The following is a 25425-nucleotide window of genomic DNA, read 5'->3' on the forward strand; positions in this document are numbered from 1 at the left end:
CAATAGCCCTTTAGCACCACTTGGCAAGTTCTGTTCCCACACCACCATTCCTAGTATATCTTGCTCTCAAGATAGAGTCTAAATTCTGGGCTGGAGAGATGGCCCAGATGTTAAAGGCTAGCCAAAAATATAAGAATATATATCTCTCTCAAGATAGCGTCTAAATTCCCTTGAAGAAGCTCAAGGCCTCTTCCTTGCCTGATTTCCACCTGTCTCTCCCAAATTACCTGTTTTTGCTCTTCCTTCAAGAGAAGGACCTATCTCTTACTGTTCCCAAACCCTATGTCTCTCGAATGGTATGTCTCCAACTTTTCTGGGCTGCAATCTTCCGGTTGTCCAAGTTTCATGCATGCACTGGCTTTATTAAGAAACATTTTTGCTTGCCTCATGTCACAGCTATTTCATGTTTGTCTTCATCACCAGAGCACACACTGGGAAATAGTCTCAAGCATTCTTTAGGTTTTCATTTATATGCCTTCCTCCATTATATGTACAGCCACCTCACACATGTACTGAGCTATTTGAACACTTTTTTACTAGACTTTGGAAGGGCAAAACATTTTTTCCCATTAAGACTATTAGCCAGGCTTGCTGACTGAATTTCATTTATTAAAAGGCTGGCTAGCTACCAAGAAACCTGTAGGTCTTAAGGTGAGTCACACAGTTAAGAATAACTTTCAGGGTCATGGTGTACCTTAGAGATGAAATCTTGTGTTTGGTAGTTGCTGAGTTTCTCATCATCATTTACCCTTCTCTCCCCCTGAGCCAGGGAGGACAACTCTATGGAAACGGAAACCGAAAAGACGCAGGGCTCCAATCACTACAATCATCTTTTATTTCTTAGTGTGAAGCTAGGTAAATGGAGCTGGATGGGACTAAATCACACTTCGCATTAGTGTTCATGGATCAGGTCCTCTGCTTTTAGACACAGTTCTTTCCCATTACTTTATTAAAGCATCACTTGCCTGGGAAGGAGACACCTGACCTTTACCTTTCTATTCTGGACTCATTTGGAGATGTTTCTTTTATCCATAATATCACCAGTTACCAGAAAACTATTTTGCTTGATGTTTGATGCCTGAGCAACTCTGTCACTCTTATTTTTCCCTTCAGAGTGGCAGGTAGGTGGCTGGCATTGCATAATGCTGGTATCATACTCTATGAGTACAGAGTGGAAATGAAGAAAGCTTATTTCCACCTATTGTTTCTGCTCTTCCGTATCTCTAAAACGTATTTCCTAGCAGGCTGTTGTTATGGCCATTTGCTTCTTTATCTCTTACAGTATCGGGATGCCCTTTATAAGTTCATGGTGGACACTGCTGTGCTTTTAGGAGCTAATAGCTCTCGAGCTGAACATGACATGAAGTCAGTGCTTAGATTGGAAATTAAGATAGCTGAGGTAAGTCTTAGTTGCAAACCTTTTCTCTTCTTTTCTTTCTTTTTTTGCCATACCCTTTTCTTTTTCTTATTTTGTAAAAAATACATGCTGAATGAAAATATAAATTGTGGCCAAAGGGTAACCTTCTGTGTCATTGCCCTCTGGGTCCAAGGTAGTTGCATCCTCTTTGGGAAGTGAAAAGAATCACTACAGAAATTAAGAGCTCCGCATTCCTTCCACTTCTCTAGTTCGAGCCTAATCAATATCTATGTGCTACTCTACTGTGATTAAAGAATGCCAGCACGGAAACTGTTTTCTCAGAGAAATTCTTATATGGCTCAAATAGAAGACAGATATTCAATAAATACTAATTTAATTGAAAGGTGGCTGGCTGACTTACTTCCTTCCCTCCTCCTCCTCCTCCTCCTCCTCCTTCCTCCTCCTCCTCCTCCTCCTCCTCCTCCTCCTCCTCCTCCTCCTCCTCCTCCTTCTTCTTCTTCTTCTTCTTCTTCTTCTTCTCTCTCTCTCTCTCTCTCTCTCTCTCTCTCTCTCTCTCTCTCTCTCTCTCGGAATTGAATGTAGAGTTTCACACATGCTAAGTATATTACCACCACTAGGCTATACCCCAAATCCTGGAAGGTAATTTTTAACCAGACCTGCTTTTTGGTATTATTCCTACTCAGTGTGACTGATAAAATTTGATCTCAGAGAAGTTTATGTATCAATATTGGATATGAAATTTAATGCAGAAATTGTATAGGGCACACTTTAAACTTTAAAGCTGCCTTTCTGGTGCTATTTTGTGTCTACTATTCTTTACTTTTACATTCCTTTCTTTTTTCTTTTACAAGACAAAATCTTACTGTGTAACTCCAGCTGTCCTGGAACTCCAAGGATAGCTTGGAAAGCACAGATATCTACCTGCCTCTGCCTCTGCCTCCTAGAACGCTGAGATTAAAGGTGTGTGCCACCATGCTCAGTGGTGCCTGGCCTTATGTTGTTCTCTCTCTCTCTCTCTCTCTCTCTCTCTCTCTCTCTCTCTCTGTCTCTCTCTCTCTCTGTCTTTCTCTGTCTGTCTCTGTGTCTCTCTCTCCTGTCTCTCTCCATCTCTTTCTGTCTCTCTCTGTCTCTCACTGCTCTAATGATTGATTGGTTGTCAATATGTCATATACTATATTCTGAATAATTCACCTTAAATTCTTTCTGGTTCATGTTAGAGACAAAAAGAGGTAGGGGAACCAATTTGTTGGAGAATGGTAAATCCTAAATGGCCTTGTTTATAGAATGGCTGCTTTTTAGAAGAACCAATGTGTAAAAATCCTAAATGTTCTCATGTCCAGAGAGAAGAAATATGGTAACATTTGCTTGTGGGAGACCTTGGTGATCTTTTATTATGGAAGTTGCTAAAAATTCTGAGGTCCAAGTGTTTATTGGTTTTGTGTTTTGTAAACTGGTGATGGTATGCTGAGATGTGGAGTCGGGGTGAATGGTAGGGTTGAGGAATTAGGTCTCCCTTTACAGTGAGGACTTTCACATCTATCTTTCTCCACATTCCTACTCACAGCAGGAAGTTTCTTTCTAGGGGCTAGTTGATGACTCAGTAGGCAAAGCACTTGCTGTAGAAGCATGAGAAGCAGGCCAGGGCTAGTGGTAACTGTCTATAATTTTAGTGCTTCTACTTTGAGATGGGAAGTGAAAACAAGAGAATTCTGGGAATCTCATGAACCAGTTAGCCTGGTATATGCAGTGCAATAGCAGTTAAAAAAGAGACCCTGACTCAAACCAAGTGGATGAGGACCAGTGCCCGAAGTTATCCTCTGACTGGCATATGTGTGTCCTTCTGCTTCGTTCTTGAAAACTCTTTTGTCAAGCCTGTGCTTTACTCTAAGACATATAATACTGTCCTTAAGATTTTCTCTCTGTGTCTTTCTACTTCACTCTGTATTAAAACACATTCTTAATGAACCCCAACTTCACTTTAAAGTTTATTACTGTGTGTCCCTTGAATGTTGTGAAGATTGTTGCAGATGTGCCTATAAGCCATGTCTACATGCTGTTTGGATTCCTTTCCCAAGCAAATAGGAGGCCCAGAGTACTAATTTGAACTGAAGGTATGATAAATAGCATGGAAGGCCTTGCCTAGAGCCAGGGAGTTAGACCAAAAAGAAATCTAAAAGCAGCTGGGCTGAGGCAAGACAGAATTGTTGAGAGGGTAAATGAAGTGAAAAGTCCATTGTGTGGAGAGGAGCAGCTGCTAGAGAGCTGAAAACAGCTTTGAGGCCAAAGGGTTTCGACCTGGAGTTTGGACTCTGAGTTGAGAAAGGAGGAGGGTGGGAGAGACATGTAGAAATCCTCTGAGGCAAAGATTTAGGGTTCTCAAACAGCAAGACAACTGTAAGGAGCATGACACCTCTCCAGTGGAGAGTGGGGTGCGGGGAGACACTAAGACACTGAAGGACTTAGAAGAGAGGGGCAGTTGCCTACTATTTTATCTTGAAATAGCTGTGCTGCATGAGGTTTTGCCCAGTAGGAATGTTTCTTTCATTCCCTTAGTCTTCAGGTGACTCATCACATCCCAGATTACCAAGATACACAGTTTCTGAGGCTGAGGAGGAAAAATGCCTCATCAACTCCAAATAAGTAAAGATTGCTACAAAATATGCATCTACACTATCTCTGTCTGAGAGACTGAACAAGGAGAGGACTTGTCCATGGAGTTGTTTTGGTGATTAGAGCAAAGTGTAGTTCAATTGTAAAGCCTTGTTAGAGAACATAAACCTCAGGCAAAGTCTTCAATCAGTCCCAGCCATGGAGATGGTGATGATGGGCAGGAGGTGTGAGGGTAGGAGAGTTGTAGGTGAGGTAGAGATGGCTAATGGATGCAAGGGAGTAGAAAGATAGAAACGCAAAGTGATAATGTGGGCAAGGGAGCTATGCTTGGTCAATGGAAGTGATTAAAATAACTCTTGAGGAAGAGTCATTGTTGCAGTTCTCAGAAACAATATGGCAGAGGCTAGAAGCTTGTGAAATCTCTTCCTAGGTGGTGACCAAATTCATACCTCCAGCAGTGGGAAATCTAAGGTTTAAAAAAAATGTTCACAGCTACCAGTGATAGGCACATAGCTTCCTGTCATTGACCATTGTCCCCTAGAGGTGAATGAGCTGAGGTCATTGTCAGGTAAACATGGAATATTGATCTTAATTGTGCAACTTCAGCTTGGTTGTCAAAATTGAGCCAATGATGGACTTGGCCCATCCACATGGTAGAGGAGAAGTGGGAACTTCTTTTTGTACTGGGGACAATATTTCCCACTGAAGAGGATATCTAAGTTTCTTTTTATTTTCTTAATCCTGTCTAAAATGCTGTTTTTTTTTTTTTTTTTAAATTCTCTCTCCATAGCTGGGCATCACACCAAAGTCTTAAAAAAGTTGATAATAATATACATATGTTTTGGCACATGTAAAAAGCAGTCATGCAATAATAAATGATTCATTTGAAAAAAATAACCCAAATCTCTTCTTGACAGATAATGATTCCACATGAAAACCGAACCAGTGAGGCTATGTATAACAAAATGAATATCTCAGAACTGAGTGCTATGATTCCTCAGGTTGGTGAAAACTCTCCAAAAAATTTGTTCCCTGGTATTTACAAGGGATTTAATTTCATCTGTGTATAAAAGTTAGCCTTGTAATTCTTGAATCTTATTATTCATCATTTTGATTATCTTTCTTTTCAACTATCACATAAAATATCCTTGTGTGTGCAGTAGGATTTCTTCAGTTGTAGGGAATACTTAGAGCTTTCTGATAGTGGCTTAAAATGGTAAGGCTATTTTCTTACAACACAGCCATGGGCATTAGGTGGTGTTGGTTCAGCCGTTTAACATTGTATAGGCTTTATCTCTACATTTTAGTCTCCTCAGCCTTTTTTGCTTCATTTTGATAACATGGCTATAAAGTGACCATTGTAGCTTTTCCACATTAAGGCAAGGAGAAGGGAAAAGACCCATGGTATTTTCTGACTTATTATTTTACCAGGGTAAACAGAGAAGCCCCCTTTCAGACTATCCCTAGATGGCTTGCTTTTAATTCTGAGTAGAATTTGGTTATGTGACCATCCCTGCTGTAGGGTAAGAGGTAGGGAAGTGGGTGCTAGGCATGTGAGTAACTGGTTTTCAAGTTCACTAGTGGAGGCAGACAAAGGGGAAAGAGTTGGCAAATGACCTTTAGTGAAGCCAATAGAGTGTTTGTTTTGGAGACACACAGTGATGCTCTATAGAATGGAGGTGAGTTATTTTGTTATGGCTTTTTTCCCTCTTGGAATAAGAGAGGTTGCACAGAGGAGAAGACCAATAGTGTGCTAAGGCATCTGTGTCTGAATTTAGGGGAAGAAGAAGGGAACGTGATAGTTACAAGGAGGGTATTGAGGGGGGGGAGACCAGGGGATTAGAGGAGTGAACTAAGCTAACAGAAGAGAAGGTCTTGGAGTGAAGTGGGGCTGAGGGAACAAGATAGAGAGAAGATGGAGGATGAAGAGATGCTGGAGCAGCTGAGGGAGAGTCTATTGTTGCAGAAGTTTGTGGTACAGAACACAGACAGGCTCCATTTTTGATGAAAGCCATAGGTCTGAGTGGCAATGGTCTGGCTTTGGTTTCTGGGTAATCAAATGATGAGCACTTTAATCCTTAATGATTTGGATGGAATGGATTATGCTCAGCCTACTCTTTGGATGCCTTTCTTCTTACCTGCTAACTTAACACAGGTTTCATTTGTTTTCTCTATCCTCAGTTTGACTGGCTGGGCTATATCAAGAAGGTCATTGATACCAGACTCTACCCACACTTGAAAGACATCGGCCCCTCGGAGAATGTGGTGGTCCGCGTCCCACAATACTTTAAAGATTTGTTTAGGATACTAGGCTCTGAGAGGAAGAAGTAAGAACTTTCACGTGCATTTTCCTGTGGCTTTTGTTTTCTCTATAAATTAGAAGGGCCTCCATTTTTCATGTGCTTTGAAAATTGCTTTTAAAGAAAGTTACAGCAAAACAGTCATAGGGAAAATTACAGTGCCCTTTGTGATAAATTGGCCCCCAGCATTGTCTGCTGAGACGACAACAATGCACAATGTTTTATGCTCCTTATTTACCCCAATTTCTTATTTCTCCATACTGTTTTCTCTGGGAACCTAAATTGTTTATTAGTTTTGGAACTAGTTAGTAATGATGTTATTTCCTGAGATTTCTATATAAACCCTTTTCCCCCAGTCCATTCTTTGTCTTTTGCTGCATTTTTTTTTCTTTCTGGTTTATTTTTTAGTCAGCAAGTAGTTTTCTGGCAACAGACCAAATTACCTGTGTTGAAAAGACAAGACTACTTTGAGAGCTGTAGGAAAATTGAATGGATAAAACAACTTATTTTAAAGCTTGTTTAGGGTTTGCAACTTTGCAAGCATAGGACTACAATGAAAAAAAGTCCTAAAAATGCTCAAGTTTTTTATGTCCATTAAGCCATTTAGATTTGACACAGAAAATGAAAGGTAAACAAGTTTATAAAAACATTTCACTAAAACTAATTGCTGTGCTATGATAAAAACAAAACCAAATATTTTATTAGTCAGATTCTGTCCATGTTGTCAGGTATTAAGTTTCTTTTTAAAGGTGCCTAAAGAAGTCCTAGGAATAAAATATAGTATCTAATGTCTAATTCTACCCCATAGAAGCATCTAGATTTCTACAAAAAATCTGTTGCTGTTTAAGGTATCATCCATGTTCATTGACAACATACAGAAAAAAAAAACCCAATAAATTCACCATTTAGAGAGAAGTAGTGTCCTTTAGAAAATTGCTAAGTGAAAATTGACTTTGACAGTGGGTAAGTGTATGTGATGGTAAGCTTTTTTAGTCCAATGTACTTACTATACAGGGCAAATGACACCTGCTATATCTCCTCAGGCCCTTGATGAAAATACAAATACCAAACCCCTTCACAGAGTCTGGTGTAGTAGGTCTGCAGGGGGTCAGAAATCTATATTTTATTTTATTTATGTAAAAGAATGATTTATTTTTGTATTATGAGTGTTTTGTCTGCATGTATACATAAATGTGTACCATGTGGGTGCCTGATACCTGTGGAGGTTAGAGGCAGGCATTGGGTCTCCATGGTACTAGATTCATAGACAGTTGTGAGCTGATACATGGGTACTAGGAACTGAACTTGGACCCTCTGCAAGAGCACCTAGTGTTCTTAACAACTGAGGATCTTTCTAGCCCCAGGAGTCTGAATTTTAAACAGGCATCCCAGGATAGTTTTATGATTCTCTTTTTTGGGGCTGGGGAAAATGGGAGAATCACTGTATTATAAAACCACTTTGTAAATATTTTCTAGCTCTAAAATAGATGTTAAGCATCCCTTATCCAAAGAACTTGGGCCCAGAAGTAGTCATATACTTAATTAGCTATCTTGGGAATGGGATCCAGGTCTAAATAGAAAATTCATTATATTTCGTGCATAACATATGCATGTAGACTTATGATAATTTTATACAATATTTGTAGCATGTACATTTTTGATTGAGACGCTTCATAAGAGGTTATGTCTCGACTTTTCTATGTATGGTGTAAAATTACTGCTTAAAAAGTTGTAGATTTTGGAGCCTTTTGGGTTTCAGGTTACTTGATTGGAGTTGCTCAACATGTACTAGGAAATGAAACCCAAGTACTCTTCTTTCTTTATATGCCACTGAGTTGCTGAACACTTTTTAGATTCACATGCTGATTTCCACCAAAACGTGTCTGCCACACTGTGTAGTCATTGTTCAGCAGCTAGGGAGTCAGTTTCTTCTGGTGACTCTGAACTTCATTCTAAAATAGTAGGGACTTTTGGAAATTGTATTAATTTGATTTTTCCCAAAGCTTAATTTATAACCAGGACCATAAAACCCTGGTGGTGATTATATTTTTATGACTGTGGGACTTTTTGTAGCAACAGGCAGTAGGAAAAACTGGAGGGAGATTTTCATCTAGTTCATGCTAAATTGATAACTTACTCAAATGTGAACACAAAGAACAACTGTAGAAGAGTGTTTAGATAGAAGGCTCCTGCAACCATGTCTGTAGTTAGAGTTTTCCTGCCTGGCCCAGTCAGGACAAATCTCTCTCACCCGCCAGTCCCACAGTCGCTCAGACCCAACCAAGAAAGCACACAGAAACTTACATTGCTTACAAACTGTATGGCCGTGGCAGGCTGCTTGTTATCTACTTCTTCTATCTTAAATTAACCCATTTCTATTAATCTATACTTTGCCACATGGCTTGTAGCTTACCAGTGTCTTTACATGTTGTTTCTCATGGCGGCGGCTGGCGGTGTCTCCCCCCAGCCTTCTACTTCCCCGAATTCTCTACTCTCTTGTCCCGCCTATACTTCCTGCCTAGCCACTGGCCAATCAGAATTTTATTTACACAGAGCGATATCCACAGCACCATGTCCATATAAAATTTCGCTTAAACATCAATGTAATACTCAGATATTTTAAACAGTTTCTCAACAACCAAGTCATCAAAAAACAATGGGAGTCCCATGTACACTTACGAGATTTTAAAAAAAAAAATCTTTCTTTTAAGATTTATTTATTTATTATGTATACAGAAGAGGGCACCAGATCTCATTACAGATGGTTGTGAGACACCATGTGGTTGCTGGGAATTGACCTCAGGACCTCTGGAAGAGCAGTCGGTGCTCTTAACCCTGAGCCATCTCTCCAACCCCCCACTTTTAAGATACTATATGTATCTTGAAAAGATTGCCAACACTTTGCATTTCGCAGTAAGGTTTCACATTGCTGATCAATATTTAAAATGTTTTTTTATCTGTCTTCTTTCTTGCCTCTGTCCCCATTTTATCTTTGTCTCTCTTCCACCCCCCTCCTCCTCTTCTTCACTCCTCTTCTTATCCTTTGTTTCTCAGGTTCTTGCATGGTGCTGAGCAAAAATAAGTACTACTGGACTATATTCCCTGCTGATCTTATTTGGTCCTCACTTGTGTAATCTGAAAAGTCTAGTTTAGGAAAGGTCTTCTTGGGTCTCCATAGTTACTGTATATGCCAGGTGCTGTAAAAAGTCTATAAACTCTCATTGCCCTCTAGTCCTCTCAGATATGACAGGATCGTTCTGTCTTGTAGCTTGCCCTTCCTCTGGGATTGTGGTACTTTCTTCACTCAGCTGGTGGTGAAGGACTGTGTGAGTGTTTGTGGAAAGGCCTTCAAATGGGCTAAGTCAATTCTACCAACATTCCATGAGACCTGACGTAGTCTTGCGACACATCTACCTGTGGGAGAGCTTAGAAAACGGAGTCTATCTGTGTATCTGGAGGAGAAGGAGTGTGATTTTCTCCAGACACACTGTTATCCAAGAGTTTATACTATTTTCTTGAATGATTACCTTTTTTTTTTAATAGCTGGCCCCATCTTGCTACAACACAGTGAACACTGGAAGGCAGGCATTTTGTGAAATGGCTTTTGTAGTTTTCAAATCCAGCATAGTGCCTCTCACATATTAGGCAATTCTTTAAAATTTCTAGACATTAACCATATGCTTTACCACCACCATATATGACCTGTGATCAGAATCCCAAAGGATATTAAATAGTTCTCCATGTAGAGAAGAGAGGAAAAAAGGCCATGTTGAACATCTAGGGTGGTGGAACTAATGTGAATACAGATACTGCTTTCAAAGTTAGAGACTAGAAGATGACAGGCTATTTAGGGATCAGGATGGATAGGGAAGGTTTTAGCTTATTACTTCCACCCCCTTCCCATCTGCCCTTCTATTTAGTGTTTCTATACTGCCTCTGTCCTGAGAATTTGCTGTTGGAAACCATACACAGGTCATTCTGACACTGACTAACATCAAGATTAAAAATGATCTTTTGCCAGGTGCTGGTGGTACATACCTTTAATCCCAGCACTTGCGAGGTAGAGCCAAGCAGATCTCTGTGAGTTCGAGGCCAGCCTGGTCTACAGAGCGAGGTTCAAGACAGGCACCAAAACTACATGGAGAAACCCTGTCTTGAAAAAAAAAATCTTTCATCTCAGAAAAGTTCTCTAAGTGCCCCCCCCTTTTTTTTACATAGAAGATGATTTGTCCAGTGACTCACAATTAAAAAGCAGAGATGATATTCTGAATTGGTTCGCATTTGTTTTGATAGTCCATTGTTTTGTTCCATACATGTCCCTGTATGCAAAATAGGTACTTTTAAAACTTTTTGGGTGATTTTAGAGATATATGTTGAACATTCCACATGTAAAATGCTTGGTACCAGATGTGGATTAGAGCTTGGATTTTGTTTCTGAATACATGGGATCTCAGTGTAGGTGTAAAACTCAGCGTTTGTGTGTTTGTGTACACCTAAACTTTGACTGAAGGTCATTTCATCATAAGATAGATTTGGTGTGCCTGCATTTTGTGTCCTGTCACATGATGTCATATAGAAATTTTCACTTGTAGTCTTGTGTTAATATGCAAAAAGTGTTAGATTTGGGGACACTTTGGATTTTTGTATTTGTAGGTTAGAGATATCCAACATGTAGTAGCATATCTCTGATTATTTAGATATTGCTAGTGTTACTTTTAATGTTCCAAAGTGCCTTTGGTTGGTATCAACTGCTCATTTCTTGACTGCTGCTTCAACCTTTAGATCAAGCCTACTGTTCACCTGGTAGGATGGGATGTTCCTCTTAAATGATTGGGTGTGATGACAGTAATATAGGATTTTTTTTATTGTACTGCAGATTGAACCTAATGTTCTGTAAGTGCTAATCAAGAATTTCAGCACTGAACCACATCTCCAACTATTGACTGTTGGTAGTTGGTATAAAAAAAATACTGGAGCAATGAGACTCCCCCTCGAGAGGTGGAGATACAGAGACTACAATGGCTCTTGTAGTTCAAGGGAACAAATGGTTGGGGTGTAATATTGGAGGCATAAGCTAGAGGTTGCCATAGAAAAAGAGGTGATGTTCCAAGTGGAGAAAAAATGAGTAGGTAAGGAGGGGCTGCATCCTTCAAGTTACTTCTATCTCTTCCCAACTCCATGTTAAGTGATTATACACCTATAGTTTAAAATAAACTGTGATAGGAATTGTATAAACTATCAACATTAACAAATGTTGCAATTTTTTTCTTGGAAGGCTGTTGGCAAATATTACATGTCACAAAGGCAAAGGACATTGTAGACTCCCCCCCCCCCTTTTTGTCTGCTGCATCTTTCCTACTGATTCTTTGATTTGAGGCTGCCCCAGAATTGCTCCGAATTAGATAATTTGATCTGAGAAACAACAGACTATGAATGAGAGGTAAGAGAGAGAGACAGAGAGAGACAGAGAGAGAGAGAGAGACAGAGAGACAGAGACAGAGAGACAGACAGAGAGACAGAGAGACACAGAGACACACACAGAGAGAGAGAGACAGAGGGGGAGGAGAAAGACAAAAAAGAAAAGGAAAAATAGGAGGAGAACAGAAGTTCTCTGGGATTTCTTATAATGACACCAATCTTGACCTAAGTGTTCTGCCTTTATGATCTCATCTAAATCCAATGAAATTCCAAAGGCCTCATAACCAGATGCCAGTGCATTGGTGTAACAGTTTCAACATATAAATCTAGAAGGATATACATTTAGTCCATAGTGGTATTTTAAACAGAGAAAATATGTAAGAACTGGTTGCAGAGATGACAGGCAAAAATGAAAAGCAAAATGAGATGCAAAATGCCAATCCAAGTTCTTATTAACATCAAGAAACTACCATCATCCCTAGGACTATGAGACAATGAGAGGAGTAGTGTTACCTTAGACTAGATCTGAGGTCTAATAAATTGGAGCACTGTGAGATTGTCCTATGTTGGCTGAGACCATGGGAGGAGATTAGTGATCGAACTGGAGCCAAAGAGAAATACAACTTGAATGAGTGAGAGAGGAAGAGGATGGGATGGTAGAGAGGGAACAGTGAGAGAGAGAGAGAGAGAGAGAGAGAGAGAGAGAGAGAGAGAGAGAGAGAGGAGGAGAAGAAGGAAGAGGAGGAGGAGGAGGAGGAGGAGGAGGAGGAGGAGGAGGAGGAGGAGCTGGCAGTATTCTCTAGCCCCAACCAGCTCTCTCCAGTCGCTTGGACCCAAATAAACACACAGAGGCTAATATTATTTTTAAACTATGGCCATGGCAGTCTTCTCACTAGCTAGCTCTTATATCTTAAATTAACCAATTTCTGTAAATCTATACTTTGCCACATGGCTTGTGGCTTACCGGTACCTTTACATCTTGTTTCTCATGGTGGCGGCTGGTAGCATCTCCTCTGCTCTCTTTCCCTCTCTCTAGTTAGAATGTCCCGCCTAACCTTATTCTGCCTCACCATTGGCCAAATAGCTTTATTTATCAACCAATTAGAGCAACACATATTCACAGCATACAGAAAGACATCTCTATCAAAGAAACACAAAGGAGAACACAAAGAAGGGTGGTAATGGAGAGATTTCCTTTTTCCCTTGGGAATTTTGCTAAGGTTTTTTTTTTTTTTTTGATATTTCTTGCCTTCAGTTTTATTTTCATGTAAATCAAGCAGAATGTACATTTAGATGATCTTTGTTAGACAGAAGTTCCTAGAGACTCACTGAGAAAGTGTCCAGTTATGTGGTCCTCTCATTATGCTCATCTGTTCATAAGATTACCTAGTTCTTCAAAGTGTGGTTAGTCCACAGATATGCAGTATAATCATGACCTGAGAGCTTGTCTAAAATGGAGAATCTTAGGCTTTGTCCCAATGTACTAAATCAGGAGCTGTAATTGATTAAGATGTCCAGAGATCCGGACATTCCTATTTTGACATTAAAACTTAAGGATTGATCTTGGGTTTAGAAAGTCCTAGTTGAGCTATGTATTCAGAACATTTAGAAAATGGGATTTTCTTAGACTGTCAGTTCTCAACCATGCCATACATCAGAATTGGGTGTGTAGGACTTGTTAACATACACATTTCTGGGGCCCCATCACTACAGTTATTAATGTAATGATAGATCTAGGGTAGAGATCGGGGTTTTTTTTTTTTCCAGTGATGTCTAAGCTGTTGGTCCAAAGACTACTTTGAGAACTACTGCCTGAGGCATTTTTATGGACAGTCTAAAGTATTTTAGAAGACCTTGTTGGTTCTTGAGAGCCTTTCTGGCTCACTTCAAATAGTAGGTATGAGGAGGGTGGAGTAAATGCAAATTCAGATGGAAAGATTGAGAACTTCTTTGAAAGTCTGTTGACTTTTGACCTTTTCTTTCTCCATCTATAAATAGGGATAATAATAGCCACCCCACGACACTGTTCTATCACAGAAGGTATCTTATCTCTTAAACAAAATAATATAAATATAAACTTCTGATAGTTGAGAACATGAAGGAGAGTAGCAAAAACTTCTTAAATAGCAAATCTTCTGAGTAAGGGGCTTTGGGCAAGAATTTCATATTGCTGTCCTAGTGGTGGGTTCTTTGCTGGGATGATTTTCTTTTCTTTATTTATTACCATTAGGGGAAATTACTGTATTGTGAAAAATGCTTTTTGGACCAAAATAAGGGTAAAATGGGCCATTTTCAATGGCTGTTGCTGAGTCTGATTTTCTTTTTGATGTGTGTAATCATTAGGTGGTAGTGATTCAGTCATTATGGTCATCTCTGTTCTGGGTGTGGTGATATTATCACCCCTAAGCTATAGCCCATAGTGTTTTGTCAGCAATTTTATAACACATTGGAATAACTCATCAGTGCCATTGTCTCGCCAGGTGAGCTTCCCAGCCAGCATTTCATCTTCTACCTCTCAGAGACCTTGTTACGCTATTGTCTTAGCCACTGTTCATTTTTTAAAAAAAATCTCCATAGATTTCTGCAAAGCACCTCTGGTGAAGTGTTTTCACATTTTTGTGATTGGTCAGGAAACTGTTGTTGAATTAATAGCTTTCATATATCACTGTGTGGTGTGTGGGAAAGCACACAGGCTTTAGACATACCTGGCTCTGCCCTAGCTTCCATGGCTTATTACAGTGGACTATACATAGGCCTTGGTGGGGGCAGGACTTAAAGATAATATTTGTGTTAGATCTTACTCTAGAGCTGGTGATTTAATTGACATGGGGTGGCCTGAGTCTACTTGTTTGAAACCCACTGATTGTGTGATGAAGATTGCACTAAATGATTCTAAGCTTTAGCTATCTATGTATTCATCTAAAAGCTTCACTATCTCAAAGTCAACATTTTTTTCTCACCTCTCCATCTCTCCAGTAACTAGAACTATTAGTTCATACCTAGGTACTTAGGATGTGTTGAGTGCATGAAAGAAGGATCTCTTATATATTATAGTATATCTGTACAATTAAGAAAAAATATACTAATAAGCTAAAATATTTCATTCTCCACTGTATCAGTTCCTTTCCACGTTGGTGGGACCAAATACTCCGTAAAAGCAGGAAAGAAGGACTTATTGCATCTCACAGTTTGCAGGTACAATCTATCATAATGGAGAAGCCATCATGGTGGCTAGTGCTTGAGGCAGTTGCTCACATTGCATCTACAGCCATGAAGCAGAGAGAAGTAAATGTATGTACTCTGCCAGCTTTCTTCTTTTTATTTGAGCTGGCACCCCTGTGCATAGAATAGGCAGGCATTCAGGATGGGTCTTCCAACCTCTGTGAACTCAAGCTAGACAATCTCTCCCAGGCTTGTCTAGAGGCTTCTTTCTCAAGTGACTCTAGAGCCTGTCAAATCGACAGTGTTAACCATCACACTGACTGGAGGTGCAGCATCAACAATAAATGCTTGGTGAGAATTTCTTGGTTTGTTGAGAAGTAGGGATATGTAGGCAAAAAGGAAAGGCCTAAGGTGGCGTGTTTCTTTTAGTTACCAAAACAGAACATGGCTGAGGGCAAGACTTAAGTTATTTGGATGTTAGACTCTGAGGAGATATGTGCATACTCTAGCATGGTCTCAAGTGCAAGAAGAACATTTTAGAGTGTCTGTATTTTCATTTTATAAATTAAAAAATAATTATGATTAATAGAGTTCTGCTATATTGATGACCAAAGGCCCATAGCTTGGGGGACACACTGTTTACTATTGTTAGTTTCATATGTACATTGAAAATAACTCTGAAATACTGAAAAATTCTTTGTCTTAATTTTTCTTTATTCTTCTCTCATATGATACATCCTGACTGCAGCCTCCTCTCCCACCCCTCCTTACCCTCCTTCCAGTACTTCCCTACCTCCCTTCTCCCCCAGATTCTCTGCTGCTCTGCTACTCCATTTCTCTTCAGAAAAGAGCAGGCCTCCCAGTGATATCAACTGGACATGGCATAACAAGATGCAATAAGACTAGGTATAAACCTTCATATCAAGGCTGTACATAGCAACATAGTAGGAGGAAAAGGGTCCTGTTAACAGGCAAAAGAGTCAGAGACACCCCCTCTCACTATTAGGAATATAACAAAACCCCCAAGCAAAACAGCCACAGCATATATGCAGAGGGCCTAACACAGACCCACACAGGCTCCATAATTGCTGCTTCAGTCTCTCATTCCCTATGAGCCCTGCTTAATTTATTCTGTGGGCTGTGTTTTCCCTCTGACTCTTAAAAGTCTTCCTCCCTGTCTTCTGCAGGGTTCCACCTCATGTTTGTGGGGTTCTGCACCTGCTCCCATCTGATGATGATTGGGCTAGGCACCAATCTATGAGTATAGCAGAGTATTATTAGGAATCATTTCATTGACTTTTTGTCAATCATATTTGGTTCTATCCTAGGTCTCTGAACCATTTGGCTTCTGGTTTCTGGCTGTCCAGGCAGTGTCAGGCATGGGCTCTCTCTTGTGGCTTGGGCCTCAAGTTAGACCAGTCATTGGTTGGTCACTCCCACAATCCCACAAGCTTTGAGCCACCATTTCCCCCAGGCATCTTAAAGTCAGGACAGGTTGTGGGTTGAAGGTTTTGAGGCTGGGTTGAAGTCCCAGTTTCACCACTGGAAGCCTAGTCTGGCTACAGAAGATGGCTCCATATCCTCCATTACTAGGAGACCTCTCTGGGGTCACTCTCATAGGTTCCAGGAGGTCTCCACTGCCCTGGGTTTCCACATTGCCCCCAAAATGCCACCTATTCCAGTCATCTCTCCTCATACTCTCTTCCTCAGCCTTCCCTCCCCCACCTAATCCCTCCTTTAGAGAAACAGGGATGGAAGTGATTAATAGTAATGGAAGTACAAATTAAGAACAAGAAAATGTCAGTGTCCCTTTTTTTAGTTAGTCAGAAGGGAAAAGCAGTGGTGACTGAGTCAGATCTGACAAGAGTATGCCAAAATTTTCTGAAATAGTCAAGAAGACTATATGAAACACATATTTGCATACCTGGTCATACTAACATAATTTTATATAGATAATATGTCTTAAAGTACAAATGACATGATGTTTGAAAAATTAATTCATGATCATAAGTATTTTATCTTTAAAAATTTCGATTCCTATATTTATTAAAAATAATTCTTTGAGGGGATGGAGAGATGACTCAATGGTTAAGAGCACTTGCTACTCTTGCAGAGGACCTGAATTCAGTTATCAGCACCCACATGGTGACTCATAACCATTGGTAAGTCTTCTGTTCCAGGGGACTATAACCTTCTCTGGCTTCTGCAGACACTGCACATATGTGGTGTACTAACACACATACAAAACACTTAAGCACATAAAATAAAAATACACAAATCTTCAAGCATGGTGGCACATGCTTGTAATCCCAGTACACTTAAGAGATATAGGCATAAGGATCATGAGCTAAGGATCATAATTTATATGTCTATATAAATTAAAACAGACATATTTATGCTTATATATATTAAAAAAACTATTTTGCTCATTGGAGAACATATCTACTGTGGCAGAGTATCATGCAAATGAACATATGAATTGTTCTTGTTGAGTTGGTTACTATCATCATGTCTCACTGCTATTCACATTTCTGCATGAGTCAGTAGCCATCTTAGGAATGTGTGTTATTAGTCACCACAGTAATGGCACAGCTAAGAGGGAATGGGCCATTAAGTGTCTATCATCACAGGTGAGTTAGAAATGAACTCAGACCACACATCTTTCTGAGGTCAGGGCTTCTTTTCCTTATAGAAAATGGCAACATTTAAAATAGAACAGTCTTGAAACTATATATTAGGGCATTACAGAACCATATGAGATTCTTCATATATTTCGAAGTCAACAGAGATTTAGGAGTTCACTCTGTTAATTATCTTGTTATTTTAACCTTGCAATCACATTGTGAAGTAGAGAACATCCTCATTGTTTCACAAGGAAAGAATCAAGAAGGCTTAGATGACTTCCCTAGGCTCACATACTTAGAGCTTATAGAAACAAAGTAAAAATTTAGATGATTGTTATTAATGAATATTTTGATTTTAGTTTCTGAAAGGCCAATAATACACAGGCATTAGATCAAGTCTTTAGTAATTTAAAGGTATCCCCATCTGCAGGCACAGGAGCCTATGCCTTGGGGCTAGAATTTTCAAGCTGATTTTGGTGTTGCTCATTAACCTTATATTATCCTTGCCAACAGCTCTCCAAAAGTATTTCTCATGGAATCAGATATGACCTAAAATGTATTAAATGTTCATTTTTCTCCTTTAATAGAACCATTGCCAACTATTTGGTGTGGAGAATGGTTTATTCCAGAATTCCAAACCTAAGCAGGCGCTTTCAATATAGATGGCTGGAATTCTCAAGGGTAAGTTAACAGATATCAAAATGTTTCATACATTCTGCAACAGTCCAAATGTTAACCATTCTAGTTTAAAAAAAAAGGATAGGATACAGCCTTTAAACTTTTTTGCATTAGTTCATTTCATTCTGGTATACCTATGTCCTGTAAAAAGCACCTCAAGCTCTATATTGTGGCTGCATAATAATATTTAGAGTGGTACTCTGGGCCATCAAATCTTGTTCAAACATCCCTCCTTAACATCTCATTTCTACTGCTTTGTGATTTTAGCTGAAATTATCATTTTGATGTTTCTTAATGATACATCACTTTAAAAGTAGTTCAAATTTCATTTAATTTCTTTACATTTTCACTGGCAAACACTTGTGATAATTGTGTATAGTTGTGGGGTTCAGTGTGATGTTTTGGTCTACAAATACATTATAGAAAAATCCAGTCAAGATAATTAATATATACATCATCTCAGCAACATATCTTCACTTCTGTGTTGAGAACCTCAAAGCTGTATTTTATCTGAATTGAAATATGCAATTATCATTAACTATGATCACTTTACACAGTATAACAAATGTTGCATAATCTCAAATATATGTGGAATATGCAATAATTGATAAAAATCAGTGAATAGGAAGGCGGTTACTAGAAATTGGAGGAGGGAGGCTGGGAAAGAGGAGATGTGCATCAAAGGATACGCAAATTCAATTAGACTGGATGGATACAGTCTGACAATCTTTCACTGTAACTATGGTTTTCAAGGTTTCTCCATGTTCTAGTTATATATAGAGAGAATGTTCCAGCTTTGTTTTTTCATTTGGTGTTGGAATTCCATCTTTAACTGTACTTAGATATTCAATCTTAAATCTATCCTAATACTGCTAGACCCATTTCAGTTTCTTCCTGTGATACCCTTAAGTGCCTGAATCCATTTTCTTGCCCCCACTTACCTGGCCCTTGAGTCTTTGTTTCTCACCCACCTCTATTGCCTCCAACTCGCACAGATGTTCCTTTCATCTGCATTTCTAAGACTTATGACTAATTCTGCTAAGGCTTAGAGGACTTAAAGATATTGTGGCTTTAAAAAGTATTTTATTTTTCTATCAATTTAAATAAAATGAATGTCAAATCTTATAAGCTCATTTTATTTAACATACATTTTAATTCTTAGAGAAACTGACAAATATAGAAATTTATAGTGGACTATTATACTTGGAGAGTGATGGGGTTATTTGGGGCAACTTTTGACCATTTATAGTCACTAGAATATAAAAAGTTAATTTATAGAGGCTAGATAAGCATGAAACAATTACTTATATATATATTTAGGCCATATCAAATAGTTAAGATAGAAAACAAGTAGGTATTTTTGCTATGTGTGTATTTTTAATTCCTATGGATCACATAAAAGATGTTACCCAGCTGCTTTCCACCCCCACTGTGAAGAGAATGAGAGAGCAAGGTGTAAGAAGTGGTGTGTGAAAATTTGAGGTTAGGTATAAGGGGATGTTTTTTGAACATGAAGTGCTAAATATAATATTGAATTGCCAAAGGAGGTTGTAGGATTACTTTCTCTGGAGGTTTTAAAAATAGCTTCATTCCTTACCTCTGAGAAGGGTCGTGTTCCCAGAAAGCAAAAGAAGGAGAGATGAATTTAAGCTTTAATCCCTTTTGCCCTTCTCTAACAACCTGGCTCTAAAATTGTGCATGGGGTATTCCAGGCCACTACTCTCAGGGCCTCCTCCCCCATCCCTACCTGTCTGCCTGCACACTCCAGTCTCCCGAGAAAACTTACAGAGCATTTGTTTCTACGCTTTCATCCCCAAGAGTAAACCTTGGCACTTTCAAATCCTGCTTCCAAAGTCCCTTACTTGTTTATGAAAGTTTTCTTTTAATGGTGTAACACAGCAGATGGGAAAAACATTTACATCTGTATTTTACTCCGCTATGATATTGTGTAAATGGGCTCCCCAGGTTGTTCATGGTGAGATATGGTCTGCTGGTCTGCTAACAAGAACTGTGATTACTTACAATTCTAAACCTTCCCTGGTAGAACTGCAATCCTTAATAGATACTAAGTACTGTCTGGATCCTTGAACTGCATCCCTTTCTGTCCTGACTTGCTGCACAAAAGCTATGCCATTGCTCATGTGTTTTTGCTTAATGGAGAAAATTAGAATAAAGGTAAAATGCATTGTTTTTCCATTGCCAAAACATTTTCATTTAGTTGTAGCTAGAAACTAGGGACAAAACAAACAGAGTTTTATTTTCTCCATCTTATTTCACCTTGGCCTTTCTTATTTGGCATGTTTATGAGATGGGGTGGGAAGTATTTTTGCACACTGCTTTATTCAGATGGCTTGACTCCTCCCCCCAGCAATAAATACTATTTAAACAAAGCTCAATTGTATTGATTATTTTTCCGCAGGTAATCCAGGGGACTACAACTCTGCTGCCTCAGTGGGACAAATGTGTTAACTTTATCGAAAGTGCTCTCCCTTATGTTGTGGGGAAAATGTTTGTGAATGTTCACTTCCAGGAAGATAAGAAGGAGATGGTAAGTGGAGCTTCCTAGATGCTAAAGACAAACAAACAGAATGGTGGTCATCTAGGCAGACCTGACAGATGTGATGATCCACAGTCTATAGTCCACCTTCCAGGGTGTACAGATCCACAGGTGTTCTCCAATGCTTCTTCGAATTTTTCAGGGAAATAGGGATAAAGTTAATCATATATGAGATGGTGAGCAGATATTGAAGGGTTGAAGATAGAAAATGTATGCAATGCCTGTCCAAAGGAGTGGGCCAGTGTGACTGGGGACATTTGTTATGGCTGCTTAGAGCAGGGTAAAATCTAAGTCTAGGTGAGGTTCAAGGTCATGAATTTAAAGATATTTGTCATGATGGTTACATGTTCTTCTTCATCTGTCTCAGCTGCCTTGAAGGAGAGGATATATATTTTTTCTTTAAGCTTTGCTGAAGCTTATTTGACATATAAAGATTGAATATATTTAATGTATATAATGTCCCGATTTGGTACACACTGTAAAGTGATTACCACAATGAAATAAGCACACCCATCACCATATTGACTGTTTTGTGTTTGTCTGTGGCATGGTATTGTGTGACACTGTTTCTGGGGAGCCAGAAATGTTTACTCACTCCAGGTAGGGAACTGACAACAGACCAAAGCAATGACACCACCGAAGTCCAGCTTAATGAACTACTAGAGTTTCACTGGGGTTACCTATAGGTGTATAAATGAAGGGTTACTTACAGAAGCAGGAATGACTGAAAGCCTACTCCATCATTGGCAACTACTCAAAAGACTGGAATCCCAGAGCTTACCTCATGAGATGCATGTAGCTCAACAGCTCAGAGTATCTTTGGGGCAGCCAGCTGGTCTGTGCCACTTCCATGCAGCTTGGCAGTTCTCTGTCTTTCAGACCTGGCCTCTGTTTCCTCAGCAAACCTTACTGATTATGTAAGCTTAGGGAGGGAGGGCCTACTATACCTAGTCAGTTTCAAGAACTCCAGGTTTCTGAGTTGTTTACTTTTTGAGTCCTAAGGAACCTCCCTTTAAAATTTCCAGTCTTAAAAACCCCCCTTAAAAAAAGAACTTCTCACATCTTAATAAACTTTGAAGGAAATTGGTATATGACATACAGACACTTAGTATGTACTCTTAACAAATTTTAAGCATGCAACACATTGTTAGTAACTAAAGTCATCATGTTCTGTGTAAGATCATTGGCAATTACACATCTTATATATTCTTATATGAAAGTTTGTACCATTTGACCAACATCACCAAATTTCCCCATCCTCCATTCTCTGCCACTGTCAGCTACTGTTATCTGTTATATTCTCTAGGAGTTCCTTTTTTTTTTTTGGTTTTTCGAGACAGGGTTTCTCTGTGTAGCTTTGCGCCTTTCCTAGAACTCACTCTGTAGACCAGGCTGGCCTCGAACTCACAGAGATCTGCCTGCCTCTGCCTCCCAAATTCTGGGATTAAAGGCATGTGCCACCAACGCCCGTCTGGAGTTCCTTTTTTTGATTCTACATATAAATCTTTTCTGCCCTTCTGTGTCTGGCTTATTTCCCTTAGCCCGATGTCCTCCAAGTTTATCTATGTTATTGGAAAAGATAGCATTTCCTTGTTTTGTGGTTAAGTAATACACAGACACACATCATAACACACACACACACACACACACACACACACACACACACACACACACACACACACATTTTCTACCTGTTTGCTCACTGATGATGATCTAGGTTGATTCTATGTCTTCGTTATTAGGAAAAATGCTGCAGTGAACATGGGATTGAGCTGTGTTTGAACAAAATGCTTTTATTTCCTTTGGAAATATAACCAGTAGTAGAATGGCTGGATTGTAATGGTTTCTTATTTTGAATTTTCTGAAGATCTTCTATACTATTTACCTCTATGGCAGTGCTATTTTTTATTCCAATTAGCAGTGTACAGTTTTTATTTTTTATGCACTTGCCTCTTTTAACTTTCACAGTAGTCCTCTTAACAGGCATGATGTGTGATTTCACTGTGGTTTTGATTTTGATTTCCCTGAGTAGTGACATGTAGGACATTTTCATACACCTCTTGGGTATTTGCATGTCTTTGGAAAATGTCTATCCAGCTCTTTTGTTCATTTTTAGTTAGGTCATTATTATTGCTACTTTTGATATTAAGAGTGTTTTTTTAAGTTATAATTTTGGATTTAGACACTTTTGTGTGAACTTTCTTTGTACAAATTATATTTTACTGATGGCAGTAAGAATAATGTTCATATGTGGTTCACAGATAAAGTACTGTATTATCAATCTGATATAAACAAATAAGCATATTGGATACAGGTAGTTTAGAACCATTGAGTTTAAAGGTCTATTAAGCCATGGTGGTTCAAATGGTTGATGTTATATAGTGATAATAATACCAAATGGTGGTGTTATGTACCTATACTAGAGTTTACTTTTAACTACCACTGATATAAATACACTCTCCTTTATTAATTTGGTTTTACTATCTTTGGGGAATTTATGTCAAGTTTGAGACCCAAGTTTTTAAATAAACAGGTCTCTTTCAAATAGGTCCACCAAGAAACAAATGCTTTGTTTTAAAATGCTCAATATCCTTAAATGTTTTTAGTTGCTCTTTGGCCAGAGTAAACAAATGGAAACTTTATCAAATAATCACAGTGATAACACTAAAATACCAGGAGGATATATCAAATTAGTAAAAGAATCTATATAGTAGAAGAGGTTTGATAGACATTTTTTAACTAATATGAGAAGTAGTAAATTTATTTTCTGAGTTTTGGTGCACATGCCCTTTTTTCATGTCTCAGGGTATGACATTCTAAAATAAGTTGATTTTGGCACTTTCTCCATTTATTTTTATATACACGAGGGTAGTATGTTAATCATACAAATATTCATTTTTTTACATAAATTTATTTGCCTCCCTTATGCCCAAACTATTTGCCTCAGGGGATACTTAAGTTGGAAACTTCTAAGAGAAAACATGTCTGGCTTTTTATAGCCTTGTTTCAGGGATATCATCCAAGTACCACCTGGAAACACTGATGCACTTGTTAAAAGAGAAATATGTATTATTAGCTACAGTCAAAAAAAAAAAAAGAAAGAAAAGAAAAAAGAAAAACAGAAAGAGCCACATTGGGGCAGATTCCAGAAAAAAAAAAGTCTAATTTAGGTTGAAAAACTATCATTGTTTATTTACCAAGAAGAGTTTGTTAAAGCAAATGAAAATCAGGAGGTTAAAAAGTTCAGGCACTTCTCAAACCTTAGCATGTGAACAAATCATATGTCCTTGTTAAAATGCTGAATCCCATTGCAAGATGGCAAACTCATTGCACTTTAGCAAAGGTTTTCTTTAACTTGGTTCAGTCCAGGGTCTCAATTTCTAGTAAGTTCTCTGTTTATGCTGCTGCTGTTTCAGGTACCACACTTTGAGTGGCAAGTGCCTCAGCTCACTCTCTAGAAAATAATTATCACTCAAAATAGAAGCCCCAGTGATTCACTGGAGCAGGTCAGGCCAGGCCAGTTAACTTGGGCAGCAATACTTTGTTTACTCAAATGGTAATAGTATGAATAATACTTCAGTTTTCAGTTCCTGAAAATCTCAGTGATTGAGATTGTGTCAGATCCTGTGTGAGGGCTTCTGGTCTTGTGTCCTGTCCTACTCCTTAAACTAATTTTCCCTAAAAAGTAGTATTTTTTTCTGAGAGACTCCTGTTCTTCAATGTTCCTTGCACTTCTCCATGGCAGAGTTGGCCTAATGGCCTCTGGTTGATATTCCTGTTTTCTATGGTGGCTGAGAGGTAACAAGCAATTCATTTCAAGGTTGGTTTGCAGAAGAAAAGCGACTTCCTCCCCATCCCCTTCTGCTGCCATAGTTGTCTGTCCTTCCAACCCACTGATCTACTAGTGTTGTCTTTTTCCCCCTCTGTGGGTGGTAGTGGTGGATAATTACACACTACTGTTTCCTTACAGTGTTCTAAGTGCGAGTATACCTGGGTACATGAAGGCATACTACCACCAGCCCCTATTCCTTCACTCACAGAGCTCACAGGGATTTTAGCCAATTTAATTAGGGATGGGACAAACAGGATATAGAAAAAGAGAGTCTTTCAATGCAGAGCCATATAAAGAGGTGAGAGTGAATAATTTCGTGCTGTTCTGAGAGTGGGACAGAGCTGTTAGCTCCAAGTCTTGCTTGTATTATACCTAAGGGACTGGTCAGTGGAGCGAGGGAAAGGAGATGGAGACCTCTTTTGATGTTTGTTGTCTTTGTGGTCTGAAGAGCTAGGATATAAGCCACATATATAAGTTTAAATATTCTAGGGATTATGTTAAAAAAAAGTAATGGGCTGCCAAGTGGTGGTGGCACCTTTTAATCCCAGCACTTGGGGAGGTAGAGCCAGGTGGATCTCTGTGAGTTCAAGGCCAGCCTGATCTATAGAACAAGATCCAGGACAGGCACCAAAACTACACAGAGAAACCCTGTCTCAAAAAAAAAAAAAAGTGATGGGCTGGTGAGATTGCTCAGTGATAAAGCTCTGTTTGTGTAAACCTTAATACCCGAGTTCAATAAAAATTTAACATAACAGGAGCAGGTGAAATTAACTTTAGTTGTTTACCTTTACCTAATCTATGTAAAAGATTGTCATTTCTATGTGCATGTGGAGGCAGAGGTTGACATCAGCTTTTTCCTTTTTCAT

General features: G+C 38.9%; 1 protein-coding gene across 2 annotated transcripts in view; it reads left to right on the plus strand.

The window, feature by feature from the left end:
* Phex (phosphate regulating endopeptidase homolog X-linked) overlaps window positions 1-25425 on the plus strand; it is a 217055-nt gene that overhangs the window by 58277 nt on the left and 133353 nt on the right. For both annotated transcript variants that reach the window (XM_036175272.1, XM_036175273.1), the window contains exons 7-11: window positions 1283-1399; window positions 4906-4989; window positions 6170-6315; window positions 18080-18173; window positions 20590-20718. In XM_036175272.1, coding sequence (XP_036031165.1) covers window positions 1283-1399; window positions 4906-4989; window positions 6170-6315; window positions 18080-18173; window positions 20590-20718 — 570 coding nt within the window. The remainder of the gene's footprint in view (window positions 1-1282; window positions 1400-4905; window positions 4990-6169; window positions 6316-18079; window positions 18174-20589; window positions 20719-25425) is intronic.

This window comes from Onychomys torridus, chromosome X (genome assembly GCF_903995425.1).
Source record: "Onychomys torridus chromosome X, mOncTor1.1, whole genome shotgun sequence".
NCBI lineage: Eukaryota > Metazoa > Chordata > Mammalia > Rodentia > Cricetidae > Onychomys > Onychomys torridus.